Here is a 22,503-nt window from a genome sequence, read left to right as displayed (position 1 = left end):
TAACATTGGAGGTGTTTAAAGGCCTTCTATGATTATTTAATTAAAGAAAGTTGTGTCCAAAAAATATTGCAATTTCATTATATATATATATATATATATATATATACATATATATATATATATATATATACATATATATATATATATATATATATATATCTCAAACTTTAGGATCTATAAGCAAGCACAAGAAAAAATTTTGTAAAAATTGCAACCAATAATATGCATTAATTTGTAAATGAATTAGTTTATTACCAAAATTTGGAATTACATGGCCTTTGGCTATCAAGGACAAGAACTCAAAGAAAGATACGCAAATAAATAAGTATCAAAGAGACATGACAAAATGATAACAAGAAAGTATGTATATTTAAGAAAAAACTGAAATGGCTATTTTGAAAGACTAGAAATCTAAAGACTTTCAAAACTAGAAGAATTGACAAGAGTGAAGAAGGCTTCACTCTTGCTTCTATATATACAATCTATCTAAGAGCTATGTGATACATGTCCAATTTATGAGACATGTGTCTCAACTTGCAAGATAAGTTTCTTACATGTGCACCACATCATTAGCTTGTACCACAAGCTATCAACACATATGATACATGGTTAACTTGTTGGCCAAACTTTTAATCTATTAATTACTTATAGACACATATAAAGATAAAATCATGTCTATGAAGCATCTACAAAGCTTTTTTCATAAGATATTATTAAATTAATCTATTTTTACATACTTCAATTTATTTATATTATCTAAATAATTATTGGAATATATATATATATATATATATATATATATGTAAAAATATATTATTACTTGTCCTTCTAAGAAGTTCTACAAAGAATAGTGATCACATATTGAGGAAGTCTAAGATGCAATGAATTATATTTGCAACATACTTTGATTTATAAAAAAATTTAAATTTTTTTTAACATAGTTGATAAGTCCTCTCAGCCAACGATAATGTCTCATCTTAAGGCATGTAGACCATCTTCCAATAAAATCACCAAACATTAGAAGTCTCTTCAAAGATCATGATATCAAATGCATTGTATCTTGCCATATATTTGAAAAAGAACATGTCATTCTTGAAGGTATTTATTTCTATTAAATCATCTTAAAGACTATGACAATTGCAATGTCTTATCCAAAAAGTTAGTAAATGATAGCTCTTGAGTTGAATCTATTGGTTGTTGGTTCTTTATCATGTTAGCGCTATAAATACAAAAGAATAGCAATGTAGGATAGAAGATGGATTGCAATCTTCATTGAACATCCTTTCTTTTATAGCAAAGATTTGTTTAATTTGTCATCTTAGTTTTGATAAATGTTGTTGATAAAAAAACTTTGACCTTTTCTATTATTTTTGTGAGATTCTTAGCTAGCTTCCATGTGTATTTATTAATAGACTCTAGTAGATGTAATAAATAAGTAACTAGATTAATTTATTTACAATTAAAAAATGGTTCAAAACTATAATAATTCAATTTATCATAAAAAAAAATAATCTTGATATTATTACAAAGTAACCATATTTTATCACCAATATGGAATTTAGGTTTTTTTTTGCAATAGGCATGTGCATTAATCTTTTGTCGACCTTAAACCTCTTTTAATTATCTCTTCATTGTTTGATGTAGCTCTGATAAATGATTGACAAATCTTTTGCTATAAGATTATCAACTTTTAAAAAATAAAAAATATCAAGTTACAGATGATAATCATAATTAGTATAAAAAGATATTTATAAAATAGAAGAATGTACTATGTTATTATAAACAAACTTTGCCAAAAAAAAAAAAAATCTAATCATCTTGGTGATAGTTGATGATACATCACAAATACTACTCTAAAATTGAATTCATCCATTTTGTTTGTCCATCAATTTGAGGATAAAAAATAAAAGATAATTTTATATCCATCTTTAATATCTTGAAAATGATTCTTTAAAAACTTGATACAAATTGTGTTCTTTTATTAGATATAATATTCTTTGACAAACTATGATAGCAATAGATGTTGTTAAAGAAAAGCTTAGCTATTGTTTCACATGTAATAGATTTTGTACATAGTACAAAATATATCATATTGGTGAAATGTTCTAATATTGTAAATATAGAATTATAAGAATTTGAAATTGAAAGATTTGTAATAAAATCTATAGAAACAAAAGATTATGATTATTTTAGAATAGATAATAATTGAAATAGTCTATAAGATCAATGACAAGGAGTTTTTGATCTTGAATAAACATCACATGATTATACAAAATCTTTAACTAATTTTTATATTTGAGGCCACCAAAAATCCTTAGATATTAGCTCCAAAGTCTTATTGTATCCACAATGCCCTATTGTTAAAAAGTTGTAATAAGATTGAAGAATACATAATCATACTTCACTTTTTGGAACTTATAAGTACCCTTCAAAATAGAATAGATTATTCTTAAATTCAAACTTAGAAGTATCATGAATTTTTGAAGAATTATTCTCAATATCATTAATAAGAAAATCAAAGGATTTATTTGACTAAACTTGCTTAAGAAAAGTTGAATCAACAGTTAATATTGATTTCATTGCTCAAAGATGAAATTACTCTATCTTTAAGAAAATTATTTTTTGTTGATCAAAAGTTTCATTTCTTTCTTTTGATACAATATAAAAATATTTAAAAATAAAATCTAATAAATCTTATTATTTTATTGGCCAATAAGTGATCTTAAATTTGAATCTTAACAAAGACATGCTTCAACGTGTTTGGCAACAATTCAAAATACATATGAATATAAAATATTTGAAATTCTTGTGATATGTGTATATAGTGATTATATTAGAGGGCATAGATAAAATATTTGTATTATTGATGTATAGGAGTAGATAGTTGGAGCCATGTTTGAAAAGTTTCTAAAAATTTGTAGAATTGGGGCTAGATTAGTAGATTATATAGGATCCATTATAGAACATTTTAAAAAGAGCTTAAGGGAGTTATCTAAGTAGAGTCCATCATCAAACATTCTAGAAAGAATTTAGGATGATTATCTTGGTGAGGTCCATGATTAAGAATATTCTAAAAAGTTTTGGGATGGTTGGACAAAATATAAATAGAACTAGTCAAGGCCATTTGGGTATTTGGTGAGGTATGACTTTGGACCCTTTTTCTTAGTAAAGTTTGGTTTTGCATCTTCCAATTCAATTCTGATATGTTCTGTTTCTTTTTGCTTAAATTTTTGTCTTTTGTGTACTATTTTATTTAATTTTGTTCAATTTTTTTCTGGTTTATTTTTTCATATTTTGTGATGGAACTTATGTTGCTATAGATTAGAAGGATCTTAGATTTTTAAAATGGTCAAATTCCATGTCAAACTAAACTAGAAGTGCCTTTTAAATAATCATATTATTTTTGAAATGAATCTTTAATTACAAGAAGTTCTTGGTCATAGATTTTATAGTTGATCTCGTCTATTTAATTTTTTTTAAAAAAATGAAAGGCTATTGGATGATCTATTTTGCAATAATATGGAACTTTAAGCAAAGTTTGGTATACATATTTTTATAAGAAAATGGCTTGAAAAAGTTGACGTAACATAAAATTGGTGCAAAAATAAAGACTTTTTTCAAAGCTTCAAATATTGCTTCTACTTCTTAATTCCATGTAAGTTTATCTTTGCAAGTCAAACATATAAGTGGAACTATAACTTGAGAGAAGTTCTTGATGATGATTCAATAATAATTGATAAATATCAAAAAATATTGAATATTTTTTATTATTTTTGAAATCTTCTAATTTATAATGGTTTAAATTTTCTTAAGTTCCATCATAAATCCTTCATTTGAAATGATATATCTTAAGAAATCAACTTAAATAGTATAAAATATATATTTTTCTATCTTGACATATAGCCATATATCTCTTAATTTTTATAAGACTTAGTAAATATGAAGTTCATATTCTTTTATATTCATAGAGTAAATTAAAATTTTGTTTGAATAACAATCAATAAAATCATCCAAAAACTCACAAAAGACATCATTTATTAAATATTAAAAATTTGTTATTGCATTTGAGAGTCCAAAAGGCTTAAAATTATATTTAAAATATCCATATGTGATTCAAAATATAATCTTTTATTTATTTCTTTTTTTGATGCATAGAAAATTATATGCTCCTTGTAGATCTATTTTTGTATAAAACTTGGTTTGATTCAATTGATCAAAAAGTCTAGATAACAAAGATAGAAGATGCCTATTTTTTATAGTAATCTTGTTGAATCTCTAATAATCAATACACATTTATAATGATTTATCTTTTTTCTTGACAAACAAGATTAGAGCTCTTATTGGAAATTTGGAATGGAGTATGAAATTCTTAGATAAGTTTTTTTCAATATATTCTTTGAATTCAATCAATTTATTTTGTAATAAATTATAAATTGATCCAAATGGCAGTTAAACTCTTTTTTAAAAGTTAATTGAATAGTCATAGGAATGATGTTTTAAAAAAGTGTTTTCATTTTTTTTTCAAAAATATCTTAATAATCTTAATATTGACTTAAAATGCTAATTGAAATCTTTCTACCATTAAAAATAGGTATGGCATCAATAACAAAAGTTGATTTTTTTTGCAACATGCAAAAAAGCTCTTGCATCTATAAATATAGGTTTGATTGTACTAGACTTATAACTTTTTACTCACTTAATAATACTCTTAATTCTACTCTCAAAAAAAATTAAGACTATAAGAAATCTAAAAAAATCAAAGATTATATTTTTTTAGCCATGATAAATCTAAAATGACTAGATTAAAAAAAATAATGATATTAAATATTACAAAGCTACTATTATCATTAATTGCTACTTCTATAGGAAGGATTTTATGAGTAACATTTCCAAAAGACAACAGATGAGCATCTATGAATTCTATATGAATATGTTTAGTTTTCTTCACTAAAGATATGTTATATTTTTTAACAAATTCTTTATCAAAGAAATAAGTTGAGACTCTTGAATCTAATAAGGCAAAGATTTTGTGATATTTGAGTCTTAAAATAACATCTATTATAGTACAAAAAAAAAGTTTTGAAAAGAGAATATGATCTTTACTAGATATTATATAAAATTCTATCTATATAATTCCTATTGTAGCTGAACAAACTCATTTTCTAATATAATATCTTTTGTAATAGCCATACTCCTCATTTTTTGGTTGCATTGCTCTTTTTGAAAATATTAAGAAATATATTTAGATTTTTCAAAATATAAGCATAATTTTATTTGTTCATGATGAATCTTTTCTTGCTTAATTTGAAGTTTAAAACATACGATGTCAATTTGCATATCTTTTATTTTTAATGTATGTATTAAAAAGGCGTTTGTAATGGGATATAAATAAGATATTTGTATTCTTGATGCATAGGGATAAATAATTATAACCATGTTTGAGAAGTTTCTAGAATTTGGGCTAGGTTAGTGGGCTATGTAAGATCCACCATAGAACATTCTAGAAAGAGCTTAGGATGGTTATCTAGATAGAGCCTATAATAAAACATTCTAAAAAGAGCTTAAGGCAATTATTTAGGTGGGATCTATCATTAAAAATATTCTAGAAAGTTCCATGATGGTTGGACAAGGTATTAATAGGATTAGCTAAGGCCATTTGGACATCTGGTCAAGTATGGCTTTGGATCCTTTTTCTTAGTAAAGTTTGATTTTTTATTATTCTATTTAGTTCTATTACATTTTCTTTTATTGTAGTCTATTTTGTCCTATATTGTGATAGAATTTTTGTTGTTGTAGATTAAAAGGATCTTAGATTTTTGAGATAGTCTGGTCGTATTGTAGCATTGGTATTGCTATTGAACTGTAAAAATATTGAGGCCCATTTATATAACTCTTAGATTGAAATTCAAAAAATTGATTGTTGTACTTCACAACAAAGTCAATTTCTTGACCTAATATTTGAAGATCAAATAAATTAAGAATCAAGTAAATTAAGCATCAATTTTTTAAATTTATTTTTTAATCCATAAAAAAATTGGTTTATGATTACAGCATCATTTCATTTCATATTAATTATAATTTGTTAAATTTTTAAAATATGTAATGTTATAAATCAATTTTTTATTGTAAAATATTGATTTTATTTTTTACAATATAAATTATATCATATTTTTAATATATAGATTGAAATCCTACAAAAAAAACCTCTAAATTATCCAATATTGGATCACATCATTCAAAAAAAGATAAAAATTATGATAATAAAAAACTTAAAAGTAATATATTAATAAACTTGACTTGTGATCCTAGAATTAGATAGCTTTGGAGTTGAAGTTCAATTGCCAATTATAATTGATTGATAAATTCTTAAAACTTTGAACTTATACTATCAAATTGCTTGAATAAGGTAATTTTTAGTTCTCTAATCCTTAAATAGTATTCTACCATAAGAAGAGTAACAAGATTTGATGCAAATATTGAAGCAATCCCAATTATTTCTATATCTTCACTTCCTACTAATCTTATTGCTCCATGTGATGGTAAATTGAGTTGATGTATAGCAAGTATTAATTCTTTCATTTTTTCTTGCATTTGTGCCATTTCATTCTTTATTTCAACAAACTTTGCCATAATTATACAATAAAATAAATATCTAATATATCTTAATATAAATAGAAGAAAATATTAAAAAAATAGAAATTATAAAAATAATATAAATTTAAAAGAATATAATATATAATTTTTAATATATTTATGTCTTATCAATAAAAAAAATCTACTCTTAATAAAAAAAAAGATAAAATTTTAATATTATAAATATATTATTATCAATTTATCAAAGATAATAATTTAAAAATATATATATTAACAAATGAGATAAATATCAAAGAAAGATAATAAAATAAAAACAAGAAAGTATGTATATTTTTTAAAAAAGTGGAATATCTATTTATAAAGACTAAAAAACTAACAAAGTTTAAAATTAGACTAGAAGCAACAAAAGAGTTGACAAGAGTAAAGAAGGCTTCACTCTTGCATTTATATATACTATATATTTAAGAGCTACATGGCAACATCTTATAAGACCTTTAACTTGTGTCCAATTTGTAAGACATGTGCATCAACTTATAAGACAAGTTTCTTATATATGCACCACATTGTTAGCATATACTATAAGCTATCAATAAATTCAAGATGTGCTTAACTTGTTGGCCAATCTTCTAACCTATCAATCACTTATAAATACATTTAAAGGTGAAACCACATCTATAAAGCTTTTAAGAAGTTTTCTACAAGATATTATGAAATTAATCTATTTTTACCTACTTCTACTAATTAATATTATCTAGATAATTATTAAAATAAATAAATATATATGTCTGTAGCATTAGTCCAATAACACTCTATCATAAAATTTTATTATTTGATAACATTATACTTATTCCACTAATTTTTGACTACATATTGTGATATTTCTCCAATCTTTAAATATCTTGTTTCTTTTGTCCATACTTGAAAGATGCATTTGCATTTTGTAGAAGCATCATTAGTATTTTTCTTTTTTTTCTGCTCATTATTTTGTCCTTGTATCATTTTATTGCTCTATCAAGTAACATTTCATCTTTTGAGGTATCTAACATCATGTTTTCAAGATATTGGTGATGCGTGGAAGTCTTTGGCATGGTTTTACAAGAAAAAGTTTGAACCTTATAAGGCAATTTTTTACCATAATACTAATGATGTATTGTATTAGCCATGCCCTGATGCATGCACTGATGTTTTCTTTGTATGTATAATGTATGAATTTATATATTAAAAACTAACTAATTTATTGACTATGCTTATAACAAACAATCTATCATGTTTATAATTGTGGCATACCATTCTTCAAGTTATACATGATTGAAAAAATATTTTAAAATTGGATTTTTAGCAACCAATACATCTTCACTTTTGTTATTTGAATTGTTACTTTAATCTTTGTCATTGAGTATGTATCTAGTTGTCCATTCTACAAGTTGATGCCTATGCCAACCTATTAATGTTAGTTTCTTATACCTAAAAGCATTTTGGATTTCTTACAAGTTACATTTTGGATTCAAGGCACTATCCAAGACCTACAATATATACTTGTAATGAGCTACTTTGTTGAAAGAATTATGTAATAAACTTGTATCTTTGCAAGATTGCTTAAGATGAGGTGTTTTAGTATGGATGTTGGTATCTTGTAGTATCTTTGATATGAGCCACTCTTCTTTATATTTGGAATTGACTTTGAGTTGGAATGACTTTGAATAATTCTTTTCTATTAGTGCGAGTTGAATTTCTCTATGCACAAATATATCCATTATCTAGGCTATTTTTTTAAGCTTTACTTATAAATCTTTAATTCCAAACTTAGCTACTTTCTTTGCCCTATGTAACTTCATATTTGTTGCTTATTACTCCTTTATTTGAGTTTGCATAATATTTTTCATAACTTTTAAGTTATTTTATTTTTTTCTTGTCGCTTGAAGCTTATCATATAATGCTTGTATATCCCCTTTTGTGCTTATATGTAAGTATTGCAATCTCATGTTTATATTGCAATATTATCCAATCATATTTCTTGAGCTAAAGATGTTAGTTGTCACTCTTGCATTATGTATCTTTTAAATCTTTGATGCTTATGGAAATAGACAATGCATTTTGCAACTCCTATAATGTCTTTTATAATTTGTTAAATTGGACTTATAATAATGTAGAAAGTCTTGTATATTCTTTAATTGTGGCTCAAATAACTTTATCATTGTTTTGTAATCTTGTGCTCTATAATGCTTCCAAAAAAACTAATTCTTGGTTGGTGTGTTTTAGTATTTCATGTTGTAAACAAGTATTGTAGACTTTCTCCTCTCAATTTACCTCCTAAGACTATGTTGAGGTAGTGTGGTGTCAATTTTTATTGTCTTAACATAAAGTTTTGTGCGGGATTTTTTTTTTTTTTTTTTTTTTTTTTTTTTTTTGCTTAGGTTTGCTTTTGTATTCTTTATATTGTCATTTGAACTAAGCATCATTCCTTATTTCAGATTTTCTTCATTGTAAGCCAAGATAGAGGGCACTAGAACTTTGTGACATAGTATTTGACTTGTGTATTTAATTTATAAGAAGTAAGCTAATGGTACCATACAAATATGGATTGTCCCTTAGATATTACAACTTATACGTGAATGCATTATAAATTATCTTTTTTTAATTTATTTTTTTATTATCTTTAGCTAAAATATAAATATCTACTATGACCTTGATATGAAGTTGATTTTTTTTGCAAAAAAATACCAATGTAAGAATTCTATACATGCACATAAATTCATCAAGGTTACATTGAATCTTGTAGGTATGAATATTGTAATCTTAGCTTGTCTTGGTCTTGGAATTAATGAGGGCACTCATACTTAAGCTTATAACACATTATTTCTAAGAATATAAATCCATACATTGCATAAAGGTATTTTATGTTTCATAAGATGTCTTCAACCTCCATTATGTTTATGTATTATTTCTTGATGGAGTTGCAGTAAATTATACTCTCTACAAATTTTTTACACCAAGTTTTGTTAATGTTGGCAAACAAGTGTTGATAAAAACTACCTAGTTCAATATTGTCTATTCACATGTAATCTTTCATATCCATCCAAACTTGGATTTTAAGCAATGTAAAGAACTGCATATAATGTGAATGAGGCCATTGTTCTATTACATATAGAAAGAAGAAGAATAATAAAGTATAAAAATGATCAAAAGCATGAAAAGATAACAATACAAGGTGAAGTGCAAGAGATATAGTGTAAGGATTATCAATGTTGATTGATCATAAGACTAAAAACTAATGGTACAAGATATTTCTATAAGGAGCTTCATTGATTTGAAGTTTTTTAAATGCCATCATGAAAGTTTCTATTTTTATTACTAACAAGACAAGATGTTTTATAATTATATTCTATTTAAATAATAAGGTGGTGATATGTGCTACCATAAGCTTGAAAGGATGTATTGGATATAATTCATGATTATGATTGCAGGATAATGTGGAGGTATTAGCATCACTTCTATTTTCAAGAATTTGACTAATGTCTTGGAGCAAGATAAGATGGCTTGTAGATTTATAGGAGCCAAAATCACAAGGTTGTATAAACAAAGTTTATTTGTATTTACAATAGTAATACAAAGATCTCAGTTGTCTTAATTGATTAGTAATATTGTATTATTAGGCAACTCAAGTTATATCCTAGATAGTTTGTGCCAAACGGCATCAAATTTAGAGTTGCAAATTTTTGTATCTTTAAAACACCAAATTATAAGGTCTTTCTTGTTGAACTTCTAAGCTTTGTACTTCTTTTGGTATGATGTTGTCATCCTTACCTAATTATTTTGGATGTTGGTAATGATTTAATGATATAACTCTTTGATTCTCTCAAGATTCTTAATACAAATAGCAAAGGCTTTTGTAACCAAGTCCTTAACAAGCATGAGTTTGTCAAATATTGGTACAATGTACTCTATTGGTAGGAGGGATAAATAATTATTTTAAAATTTTATTTATATTACAAAGATCAAGATTTTCAAATCAAATCATTCCAAATTTTTTATTTTAATTTTTAGTAATAAAACACATTAAGAAGTCACTTCTTATTAAGATGTTGTTATATCAAAATAATATTTAGACAACATTAACAAGAAATTTGTTTGCCATTAAATAACATTGGTTATAGAAATACTATATATAAATTTTCATATGTATCAAAAGATCAATGTTTTTATTTTAACAATTTTTTTTTTTAATCTATTTTACACATGTGATGTGAATTTATCATCTAAGTATATCAAAATTTATCCATGTTATAAAAGTTCATTAAATAGTAAAATTTTATTTTAATCTTTTTATTATAAAATATAAATTCTAATAAATAAAAATTTCCAAAAACCTGTTGGAATATGCTTTCAACCATTGTACTAATACTAAATTATTTCTTGATTTGTTTTACATTATAAATATGTTATTATATTTACATGTTTAAAATTAAATTGTAATATATTGAGATATTATTATCATTTATTTAATATTTTTCTAAGTAAAGATTGAAACCTAATGACTTGGAGTAGGTTGGTTTTTAACTTCTATGGCCAATATTTTTGTGGTGAAAAAATATGTGTATTTTTAAAATATTATCAGTATACAAATATATCTATAAAAATATTATTTATTTATTTTCTAATTTACCTATAAATGTAGAAAATAAATTAAGAACTTAAAATATCTTTAGATTCCAAACAAAAGTTATAAAAAAAGACATAAATAAGTCCTTGTATAGGTCAAAAAAATTACTTGTATTTTTTTAATTAAAAATTCACATTAAAAATCTGAAATAAATAAATATATGAACTAAAATTCTTATAGATTTTTTCCATGAATGATAATACAAGTTTCCACTTTGATTGTTGTGAATGAAAAATTCATATAAAAGCTTATTTTTATCATGATTTTTATTATTACTACCAAAAAATGTGATTTTAAAAATTAAAAATAGAAAATAAAAATAATTTAAACCATAAATAAAAAAACAAACAAACAATTAAGAAAACGCACAATGAATCATCAAAGTGCAACACACATCTAGAACCTTCGTCCCACAACGTATTCAAAAGAAAAAGAAAAAAGAAACTAGCAGAAACCATAGAATTAATTGAAGGAGGAAAGCAGAAGAAGAAGAAGTGAAGGGACCCAAAAGCATTTTGTGTGTTTAGCAGCGGGTAACTTCCATGTCCGATCACAACCTCAGCAATTGTTCACCGTCTCTGGAGAGGCGACACAATTTACATGGCCGGATGATGCCGTCTTATGATTGTAGGGGAACCTGGAGTGGGGATTTTGCTTGGTTACAATTGTGCATAAAGTTAAAGTTACGTGTCTCTACATCTGAGACAGACATAACGCCGCAGTACTAATCGCACTTGCGACGAGCTTATGGAGCTTCGGCGAGATCATTCATAAAATATAAAATAAAAAAACCAACTTACCCAGTTGGTTGGTTGGTACACACATTCATTCGATCGAGCTTGACAAAAGGGGGCCAATGCTTATCCTTCTAACTGTACTCATATACTTAGCACTGGAAAAATAAACAGTGGCACAGATGACCCCACTGGAACCTTTCAGGTCAAGTTCTAAAGTTCCGAATTCTAGCAACCGATTGGGCTTGAAGCACAACCTTATCATGCATCCGACAAGGTTGCGCCTGGATGACCGTTACAGCTCTCAGTGCTTTGGAGTCTAGCTGAATATTCTGGTGCCGAATCGCCTCTAGCCAGCCAGTGATCCACCACATGTATGGGTGAGTTGAAGCCCGAACATGGGAAGGGAGGGGGGGGGGGGGGGGGGTGGGGAGGGGGGTACTTCTCTGAAGACTTGGCCATCATCATGTTAGGGTTCAATCTAACTTGTGTATCATGGAGTACGATGTGAATGAAACAGTGAAACTATCAGCAGACCATTCCCTAAAGGTGTACTAGTAGCCAAATCTTGTTTGCTGGCGAGAGTCAATTTGGTCAAATGCAAAATTGGCCTCGTTGATCAGGTTTTGGTTGAGTCCCTGCGTTGGTTTTGGGTTCGGTCACCAGAACCCACTGGATTTTCCATTAGCTGGATAACAAGCTTATGCAGTAAGTTGAATGGTTTGTGATGAATATGAGTATCCCCAGAGTTCCGCTTAGATTTTTATTTTTATTTTTATTTATTTTTTATTTTTATTGAACTACAAAAAAGGAGACTTTCAGTGTGAACTGCAGGTCGATTTCGCTGAAGCAATCTCTGGGTGGGATTCACGGTAGAAATTTGCTGTCTCCCCTAGACCGATTAATTGTCTGCATGTGGTGTATGTTTCTGCATACGTACATGTTTCCACATGTTTCTTGTCCTTCGGCTGGAGTCAATGTATCTACGCAGTCTTATCTACGTTGCCACAGCTTACCTAATACATGTGTCGTCCAGCTTGAACCGTATGTCTGTGCAGTGGTCTACATCCTTTTCTTAATAAGGCCATTGAAAGAAACTGTCTATCATAGTTTGAAGGACCGGCCCAGCGTCTACATTCCAGGACCACCCCAGCATTAATCCTTAGACCCGAGTCAAATTATGTTACTCAAGTTAAACAAGTTGTGCGAGGACATTCTGATTTGGAGTGGCGGTGTACAGTTGAGTAACGAAGAATTAAACGTATAGAATCTTTACAGAAGTAGCTGGAAGCCACTCACGATGATGTAACATCTCAGTTTTGGTGTCAAGCGTTTATGCGCTTCATCGTACATACCTGGGGGTGACCTGGTGGCCCATTATTCACTTGGCAGCTCACTCCAGCGCTCTCCCCAAGAGGTGCAGCACATGTTAATCAAGCACCCTGGTCAGCCCTACGAGTTTTTTTCACTTCAAAGAATCCAAGTGCTTAAAGATGATGCAGTTAGCAGTCATTTGCAAAGGGTTGTCAGCAACATTGTGTGGCTGCCCAGGCTCCCCAATGACTCCCTTTGGTACATTTGCCGGTAACAAGGTCAGCAAGTATCGGCAAAAACCACGCGCACAATTCGCCAAGCCCTTGAGGACATGATTTGAATTGTCCCAGATATACACAGTTTACTTTGCAACCCCACCCCATTACGTAAACACAACACAGGTCGCTTAAGGTCTACAGAAGAAGTTGAGACCGTCTTCACTAATAAATCCTACAGACCGAGGCTAGCACTAGTGGTAGAAATATTACAATGATAATGGATGCATGTGGACACCAGTGTCAGCATGTCAAGCTTGTCTGTAGTACTTGACAGTTTCGTCTCAAATAATTTTTCTCCAGCTGATTCATTGATAGGAATGAATCCAGTCTCAGTCTACCAACAGTGAAACGCGGCCCGGCACTGGTTCTCCTTTGTCCAGACAATGAACACATTGTCTTGTATATCTTTTTCACTGGCCAGATCCGGCTGTGGATTCTACCTGATCATGCTCTGGTCTTGCACTTAATTTGACATCGTTATGTTGCACCAGTTCTCGTCAGCTGCGCCTCCCTCGATTCAGCTTGTACATGTAGATACTATCGAGGGGCCTAGGCGCGCTACGATCGCGGCCACCCCTAATTACAGATGATACCTCAGCGCCAGTTACCGTAACCACCACAATGTACTCGAAAGTATAAGAAAGCAAGAACTGTGACAGGGTACCTAAAAAGCTTCAGAAAGGGAACATATGTTGATAATTTCTATCCTAAGCATTAACACATGATCCTGGGAGAATAATTTTGTTGACAGCTCTGCAGGACGGCGTTTCGCGGGGGATGAGGAGACGAGGTGAATCCGAACCACCCCGATCGTATTTCAAGGCAGGACCAGGTGAATATCGCTGCCTATTTAAGCCAGGGATGATGTGCAAGTCGGAAGAGGACGAAACGGGTTATTACGCGCGACGGTAGGTTGCAAGAATGGCCCCCAATGAAAGATGGACGCGGTTCCTGGCATGAGATGTAATCCCTCAAGCGACCGAAGTCGGAAACATCACGCTATGTATAGACGAAGACCTGCATGCTGTGGCGCGGCACTTGATCCAAAACGAGCAGAAAGAGTTGGCGTGGAGCAAGACATTCAAGGCTTATAGTGTATAATGCATACCGGTGACGGCGAAAAGGGGAACATGGGCGGCAACCGAGGCTCATGGTAGGGTCACGGCGTCTTGACCGTCAGCTACCACCGTCGGATTTTGGTAGCAAGTGCTACTGGGTCCGGGAAGACAATATCAGACGCACAAAGCGACGGGCAAGGGCTGATCAAGGGGATGTGTCAGAGGCAGCTTTAGTGATTCCAGTCGCAAAGAAGAAGAAGACGCGGCCAAGGTTTCTTCATTTCTTGCTCTGGTCGTCGTCGCTACCGAGTGCTCACCCACCTCTTATCCATTAACCTCTCCTGGAAGTCACCTCGCAGTGGATAGACGCCAGAAACTATGGCTTAAAGTTTGTGTGTTGTATTTTGTTGTGTTTCCTGTTCCATCTCTGATCTCCATAGGAGCCCCTAGTTTCTAACTCTAGGCTTACAGATTACCTTCTGTTCCAGGTGTTTTAGGAGTTTTTTCTTCTTTTTGTTGGGAGTTCTTCCATGTCTTGAGTTGTTGATGTTTAGCACCGTAGGCTGTCTCTGAGTGCCTAATCGTTCATTGAAGTGAAGAGGTTTTCTTTAAGAGCACGTCAATGTGCCCGCAGACTACACTCTCTGCTCGGGAGGCTGGTAGAGAATGCCTGCGACATGGATCAGAGGTAAACAACCTGGAAGCATCCTTCGATGTGGTTAAGCCCTCTTTATCTGATTACCCCTTCTCTGTCCATCTTTACACAAAAGGTTGGTAACCCTGTGAAGAATTGTGCGGGCGCTTGAAGAGCCAAGGCTCTTGCTGGATTGATACTGTGAACATAATAGAGACGAGAAGCGACTTTTAGCTTATTTTTCGAAAGTACTTGACTAGATCAAAAATTTCCAGATATCGGTGTGAGAAACTATAGCTGTACTTCCGACCTCAAGTCTTTTGGTTCTGCGCTATCCGATTTGTGGAAAGACAAAAAAAAAAAAAAAAAAAAAAAAAAAAAAGGTGAAGAATGAAAAAAAACCAACTCTGCGTGGAACTTATCCACTAGTAGGTCATTCACTTTCTGTCTCTGAGGAGATCCTGGTGATCTAAATCCTCAAATGACTGGGTCAGACTCCAGATTAGAGATCAAGTGAAAACTTGCTTTACCATTATCCGTGCATATAGATAACTAACTACAAGATTAGCCGAATCGTGCTTAGTAGACCTTCTCAACTGATATGAAGGAACGAAATGAGTTCTGCTTAGAAGATTAATGTGCCCCCTGAACAAACCCGCGTAATCCGCTGATTGTAAGAAGTTTCATGATTCTCATTAGCGCAAGGTCGCTCTGGAATCGTGATGTTTAGCATCGAGTGGCTAGATTGTTGAGTGCTCAAGGTTTCACTCTCCTGCAGGGATACAATCACATTATCTCCGCACTAGACCTGTGTTAGTACTGAGAGCTTTCTTTATTGCACGATCAGAACCAAGATGAGTCTTTAGAGCCCGCTTACGTAACATCATTAGCCAAGAACGATTCTACAATTTAGCTGACCTCAAAATGACGTTGTCAATGTTCGGACGATTTTCCACACTAGCCATTCTGTCCTATCGACATCAAATACAGTTTTTTTTCTTTATCACCGCCCAGCTCTCCGAATAATTGTGGTCCATTGTAAGTACTCGTGGATGTCTTTCAATTGTTTCTCGGAAGGATCCAAACTTAGAACTACACAGAGAATTAATAACTAGAAACCGTGATCCAGTTATGACATTGGCATCGATGCTCTCTTTCATCTCTTCAAAATCAGCATACGTAGACGTTACTGAGATGTGTCGGTTACAATTAAACTAATTCCCTCGCAACAGTGTGTTATGTATCATCCTACTTTGCTCCGACCAATGAGTCTCAGATTAGTGTGGAAACAAACCAACGTGGATTGTCACAGCCCTTCATATGGTCATGACGGATTCCAACCGCTATCGGCTGACGAGGGTGTTTGATTGGTCTGTAGTCGGGCCTTGCAGATTGTGAAAGAGAGTTTCAAGAGCGAGCGAGGAGTCATGCAAACGACCTCGAGAGGAGTCCCTCGATTCTGCCTAAGACGCCTACCTCACCGGAGATCCTTGATCACGAAATCAACGTGCGTCAACATATCAGCCCTCCGTACTTTTCATTAACTAACAGCCAGGCTATGATGTGAATTGCTGCTTTGGACCAGCCGGTAACCAGCGAATCACTGGACATATCTAATCAGATAGTAATCGCCCCTAACAAGACCTCAAAAAATAAAATCGATACAGTTCGTAAATGAATATCATAAATTTTGTTCCGTGACAGCACAACAAGATTTGATAATTCTATTTGTAAGTACACAAAAATCAGGGAACGGTCGATTGGTTATAAATCAAAAGAAATAATACTTGAGTTCAGTGGGGCATACATTTTACGAATCATACATAATGTAACTTCTGAGAGTTCATTACTAGGGTGTCCTAAGCGTAGATCAGTAAAATAATGACTTTGACCAACGCATCTATTCCCAATCCTCCAGCAACAAATGCTAAGAGCGAACATTCTATGCACGGTTGTATTATGGACTGTCCCTGCAGGTTTCCAGTCAGCTGTTGAGTTCGAGGCCATCTCGACCTAAAGACAACATGCACCGATATAACAGCCAAAATAATATGACATATGATGATTCGCGGTACTTCAATGGGACCCAGGAATCGACATTTGAGGTTGAAAGTGAAGCACCTGAGGCCGCCGGGCGCAATATGATGCTGAATTTTGGTGGAACAATGGATAGACTAGATCCATCAGCGAGCTTCCCTGGGTTAGGTGAGTTACCGTCAAATGGAATGGAACCAGCCGTGGAGCAAAACCTGACGGGTACTTTCACGGGAGACTTGAACTCTACTGCATACGAAGTTGGGGATGATCATAATCATCTGCTTCAGGAAATGCTCCAACAGCATTCGCAAACCCAGCAGGCTCAACTATCGGATGCTAATTCCCAGGTATATTGCATTCCAGATAAATTTTGTTGGAAGGGTTTGGATATACATGCTTATGCTTCCTGAATATCAGTTGGAACTTGGAAGGTCTGCACATTGTAAGTCACAGTTCAAGATGTTAAAATTCTTTAGATGTACAAATCGCAAACACTCAAGGCCAACTTATGTCAGGTTCCAGCTACAGCAAGTCATGGGGCTTGGGAAGACAGTCTTAACGTTTTACAAGAAATGGTCCACCTTCAGCAGCAACAACAAGTACAGCAGATATATAACCAGGCTCAAACTGAAGCGCATGAGTTCAATCAAAGTTACAGTGCCGATCGCTTTCGAAACGCACCATATGGCAGCGGTGCAAAATTTCCCGGCGAATCTGATTTACTAAATCTCTTCCAGTTTCCCAGAAGTACCTCGACATCTCTCATACCAAGCTTTGGCTATACAACAGGCATCAGAGGGAAAGGTCCCTGGTATTCGACTTCCACAATCTCAGGTCCAGTCAATACTGATAACAGAAGCATCGGCGTTGATCCTCTTCTTGCTCATCACTCACAAAATTCCTCACAAGGCTTTTTCCACAACTTATCGCGAGGAAATACTCCAGAGGCCTCGAGGCATGGTGGACCAGCTACACTAGTGGATCTGGACCAAGAGAGAGAAGTCTTGAGCGGCAAAAATATAGTGTATGGATCCAAGCGGGAGCTCGGAGCTGCATCGGCCAAAGGAGAGCCGCGGGGAGTCAACCATTTTGCAACCGAACGACAGAGGCGAGAATACCTTAATGAGAAATATCAAACTCTACGCTCGTTGGTGCCTAATCCAACGAAGGTATATGATTACAGAACCCTAATGTTTTCCAGAAAAAGCATTAATAATGGGATGGATTTCCAACTCTAAAGTAGACTCAAGTGTACTTGTGAGACAAGGAACACCACTGTAATTAAAGGATTTTAACACGAATGCCGTGATGGCAGGCGGACAGGGCATCGATAGTAGCAGATGCTATTGAGTACGTGAAAGAACTCAAAAGGACAGTTCAAGAATTGCAGCTGCTGGTGCAAGAGAAGAGACGAGCAGCGGGTGATTCCAGTGGCGCAAAGCGACGGCGATCCTTGGACGCCACAGACACTTATCCAGGGGCCTGCACGCCTGAAAATGCTTCTAACGGGCATCTTGTGATGCAAAAAGGCAATGACACCTTTTCTGCGGATGGCTCACAACTGAGATCTTCCTGGCTTCAAAGAACTTCACAAAACGGAACACATGTGGATGTGCGCATAGTCCACGACGAGGTGACAATAAAAGTAAACCAGAGGAGAGGAAAAACCTGCCTAGTATTTGATGTCATCTCCGTGCTACAAGAGCTCCAATTGGATCTTCTTCAAGCCAGTGGCGCTACCATTGGCGAACACGATGTTTTCCTCTTCAATACGAAGGTCAGTTTTGCTAGAACTTTGCTTCGAAATGGTTGGGCATAAATGTTTGTATATCTTCTTTTTCCGGAGTCTTTGAACGATTTTATGTGTTAGAGTATAAAGATACTAGGGTCCAGATAATTTAGAACTCACGAAGAAATGGTTTTTGTTTGAGTGGGTGATAAGTGCAGATCCTGGAGGGATCCTCTACATTTGCAGGGTATATTGCGGTAAAGCTGCTGGATGCTCTTGATCGCCACTTCGTCATCAATCAATAGATACCACCTGCTCCGTAATTGGAGACTCTAAAGGGGTAGACGAGTTCCACTAGTACAAAATTATACATTCACTTTGTATGGGTACGAAAAGCGTTAGAGAGCCTAAGAAAAGTGCACCCTTACAGTACAGGTATCTGGCCACAATATTATAGAGCCGGTCAACCTGTTTCGTGATGCAATTTATCAGAGTTGTACAATTAGTCAAATTGAGCGGACAGAAGTTAGTTAAAGCTTTACAGAGTCATAAACGTTGTACAGTTTTTAATTCCGGGTACCACCCGTAGAGAAATGACAAAATCTAAATTCTAGTTAGGCATACTCCATCGAGACGTTCAGCCTTAGTTATGACTGGCAGAATACACCTAGCATGATCTGCTAATTAAGATATCCTTAACTTTTTACAGGCATCACAGATGATGATCCTAAACGTAAACACGATGAAGTGCTATGATCTTGGCACTTACTCGATTTCTCAACATCGCACGTTAACATCGTATTACCTCTCTCCCAAGCTCATCTGTCGAGTACGGTATTCAATCTGGAAGTGAATGCAACGAATATTGCCAATGCAGAATGTCTCGCTTGCTGCATGTAACCAGCAAATCCATCCTAAACTCCCGAACACGTATTTCACTGAGCATCATTATTATGAAGTAATTCTCATGTTATTCTTTGCTAACAGATGATATTCATTGCTAACAGAATATCATCTGATATTCTTTGCTAACAGCAAGTTAAGAAGAGATGCCCATTATTTCTCACGTCAGACCTTACGAAATTTCTCTCTCTCTCTCGCTGTCTCTGGCCCGCGCGCTCTGGCTCTGGCTCTTGCTTTTGCTCTTGCTCTCGCTCCCTACCAAAATGGACATGAAACAAGCTCCCGTCGTCATCTTCCACAGTTTCCCGGCTCGCCTCCTAAAGCTACACACCACTGTGGCAAGCGTCAGAACGCAGAATCTCCCGCACAGGAACAAAACCAGTGTCAACGCAGCATCAACATCAGACTACAGAGTACAGCAAATAGCAGACTCTCAGTCACGCTCAACTGCGACTTAGGTCAACCTCTGGAGTTTCCAACATTGACGAGTGATCTGCACTGACGACCCGCCCTAATTCTGTCCAAGTCGAAGTCTGGCTGGTGAAAGGACTTCCCATCAAGGGGAAGACTTCGCAAAATGGATGAAGCCCTCTCTCGCTCACAGAGAGAAAACTCCGTACAAAAACTTAATACTCTGTTCATCAAGAGTACCGTGCAAGACTGGCTCCAGAAGCGTGCACTGGAGTTCGTTAGCATCGCTTTGCCGAACCAGGTTGAGTACTGATAGAATTCGGAATCCCTTGGCATTAAAGAGAAAGCTGAGTACATTTAAGAACAGGGATAGCTAGCAACCTTGAGCGATTCAAGTTTTTTATGAAATTGTGACGCACTGAAAACCTGCAGCTGCAAGCCTTGGAATCTGCGTTGCACTTGAGGGTGGGTCTAATACCGGCGACTCATCTAACGGCGCTGGAGTTTTCATACCATGTGAGCGAGCGAGCGAGCAGTTTACAGGTCCGAAGGTAGCTGTCGATCTTTCTTATGTCAGGCTTTACAGAAACAACTACCATTTTATGGAGGTGAGGAATGTTGTTTTGTAATTGTTGTCATGGGTGCCCAATTACTCCTGCTACGTGGAGTTGGGTGCGGGGAATAATGCTCTGGCGTTTGCATGGTGCAGGTTAAGGGCAAAGTTTAAGGAGCGAGAAATACTTCACCACGAAGACACATCTTTAGACCTTGTACTCCGAAAGATCCAGGCTTCCAGCGGACGGCGAAAACAAGACTGGCTCCGATGAAGACAGAGGGGACAAAAAGGTGATAGGCTGCTTCCGGGTCATTTATAGATTGAAGATTTCAAGGGTCTTTAAGAAAAATAGCTTAAGACGAGCAATTAAAATCAACTGTACAATGCAGTTCGAGTAGTGAAGGTCTTCCGTAACAAGAAACGCATCCACAAGCAAGTTATATACAACCCAAGAACCTTCAACTCTTTGGCGATAATGCAATTGGAAAAGTGCTAAGCGAGAACAACACTGTGAACATGTACAAAATGCTCAATTTCATCACCATTTTCTTTGCATTACCCCCCACCTGCTTAATCTCACTGTGAATCCGTCGAATTGCAATTAGTTCGGTGTATATCTATAACTGATATCATAAAAACGCGGTCCTCAAGGTAGTAAATTCTGATGCTGCTTTCATACGTTCTCCCTTAACTTGCCATTTATAACGAATCAAATCCATCCCACAAACAAACGAGTCAATTCTGGGATGTACGTGGAAGAACTAGTAACATTGGCAAATTTTGAAGCTCTAGAGTTCGGTTGCTAAGTGAATTGAGTACGGCGCAGTCAAAGATCCTTAGCAGCAAGCAAATGTCCTGTACGCGGGAAATTGTCGAAGAAGAGTTCCAACAAGGATGGACACAGGGAAAACGTCAATATCGATCTAGAGCAAAGATTAGGAGCAACACTCACGATTACTTGCACCTCCACATGCATGCAGTTCAAGTCCAGAACCAACAATTTTGAGACCAAGAGCAGTGCACATTCAATAGGGAGTTCACAAAATTTGTCTTCCGTATATGATTGGAATGTTTGCAGAAATTGAAAGTATTCAGCGAGGCCCTCGAAGCTGCTCGTACTGCCGGCGAAAATCACTTGACTAATCATCCCGAAAGGATGCGATCCATGTCAGAAGCGTGCACAATCCATCACTCGCTCAAAATCAACGACATGCTTCCTCGTTGTCGTAATCGACAGAGCTTCACCCGTGTGAGGCAGTTTTCAGAATTCCACAAGATGAGCATGATGTTGCTGACATCCAGCGGGTGCTGCTAGTCCTGCGATACAAGAATTTCTGAACCGAGGTTATCCTCGAAGGTACATCTCACATTACTCCGAATACCCTCATTTGCCTATCCAGACCTACTTCTCTGCAACTCCATGTTTTATTCTATCCCTGCCATCGCTCGGCATGATCTTCGACATGATCCCGACAACATGCGGTGACGCAATCTCAATCTGTGTCACCGAAATGAAAGCAAGTTGCAACCAAGCCGGGGTGTAGAACAATGACGAACACGGGTGTCGCAAGCGTCAGCTACAAATACTTGCTTGG

At 34.1% G+C, this 22,503-nt stretch overlaps 1 protein-coding gene and 1 long non-coding RNA gene across 4 annotated transcripts; both read left to right on the top strand.

Moving 5' to 3' along the window:
* Nucleotides 1-14,781: 14,781 nt before the first annotated feature.
* LOC112282243 (transcription factor EAT1) lies at nt 14,782-19,659 on the top strand. Of its 3 annotated transcripts, XM_024519646.2 has the most exons (7): nt 14,782-14,909; nt 15,273-15,326; nt 16,664-16,779; nt 17,249-17,656; nt 17,825-18,478; nt 18,625-19,086; nt 19,257-19,659. In XM_024519646.2, exons 2-7 carry the CDS (start codon nt 15,305-15,307, stop codon nt 19,341-19,343), a joined length of 1,749 nt encoding a protein of 582 aa, XP_024375414.1. In that variant the 5' UTR covers nt 14,782-14,909; nt 15,273-15,304; the 3' UTR covers nt 19,344-19,659. The 3 variants fall into 3 exon arrangements, with proteins under 3 accessions (XP_024375414.1, XP_024375411.1, XP_090106748.1); XM_024519643.3 differs by lacking the exon at nt 14,782-14,909 and having other exon boundaries at nt 15,148-15,326; nt 16,651-16,779; XM_090250622.1 differs by lacking the exon at nt 14,782-14,909 and having other exon boundaries at nt 15,162-15,326.
* Nucleotides 19,660-20,610: 951 nt separating this feature from the next.
* On the top strand, nt 20,611-21,473 carry LOC149989300 (uncharacterized). Its single transcript, XR_016503172.1, has 2 exons — nt 20,611-20,960; nt 21,062-21,473. It is a non-coding gene; the product is annotated as an uncharacterized LOC149989300 (long non-coding RNA).
* Nucleotides 21,474-22,503: the final 1,030 nt, after the last annotated feature.

The sequence above is a fragment of the Physcomitrium patens genome, chromosome 5 (genome assembly GCF_059467195.1).
Source record: "Physcomitrium patens ecotype Gransden chromosome 5, ASM5946719v1, whole genome shotgun sequence".
In the NCBI taxonomy this organism is placed as follows: domain Eukaryota; kingdom Viridiplantae; phylum Streptophyta; class Bryopsida; order Funariales; family Funariaceae; genus Physcomitrium; species Physcomitrium patens.
The sequence above is the reverse complement of the archived record's forward strand: the minus strand, read 5'-3'. Positions and strand labels throughout refer to the sequence as shown.

Excerpts from the sequence above, each read along its gene's own strand:
- LOC112282243 (XM_024519643.3), top strand. The coding sequence starts at position 15,261 with ATGTGCCCGCAGACTACACTCTCTGCTCGGGAGGCTGGTAGAGAATGC. Across the intron at positions 15,327-16,650 it reads GCCTGCGACATGGATCAGAG|TCGGGCCTTGCAGATTGTGA; the intron begins GTAAACAACCTG and ends ATTGGTCTGTAG. Across the intron at positions 16,780-17,248 it reads TCCTTGATCACGAAATCAAC|GTTTCCAGTCAGCTGTTGAG; the intron begins GTGCGTCAACAT and ends CTGTCCCTGCAG.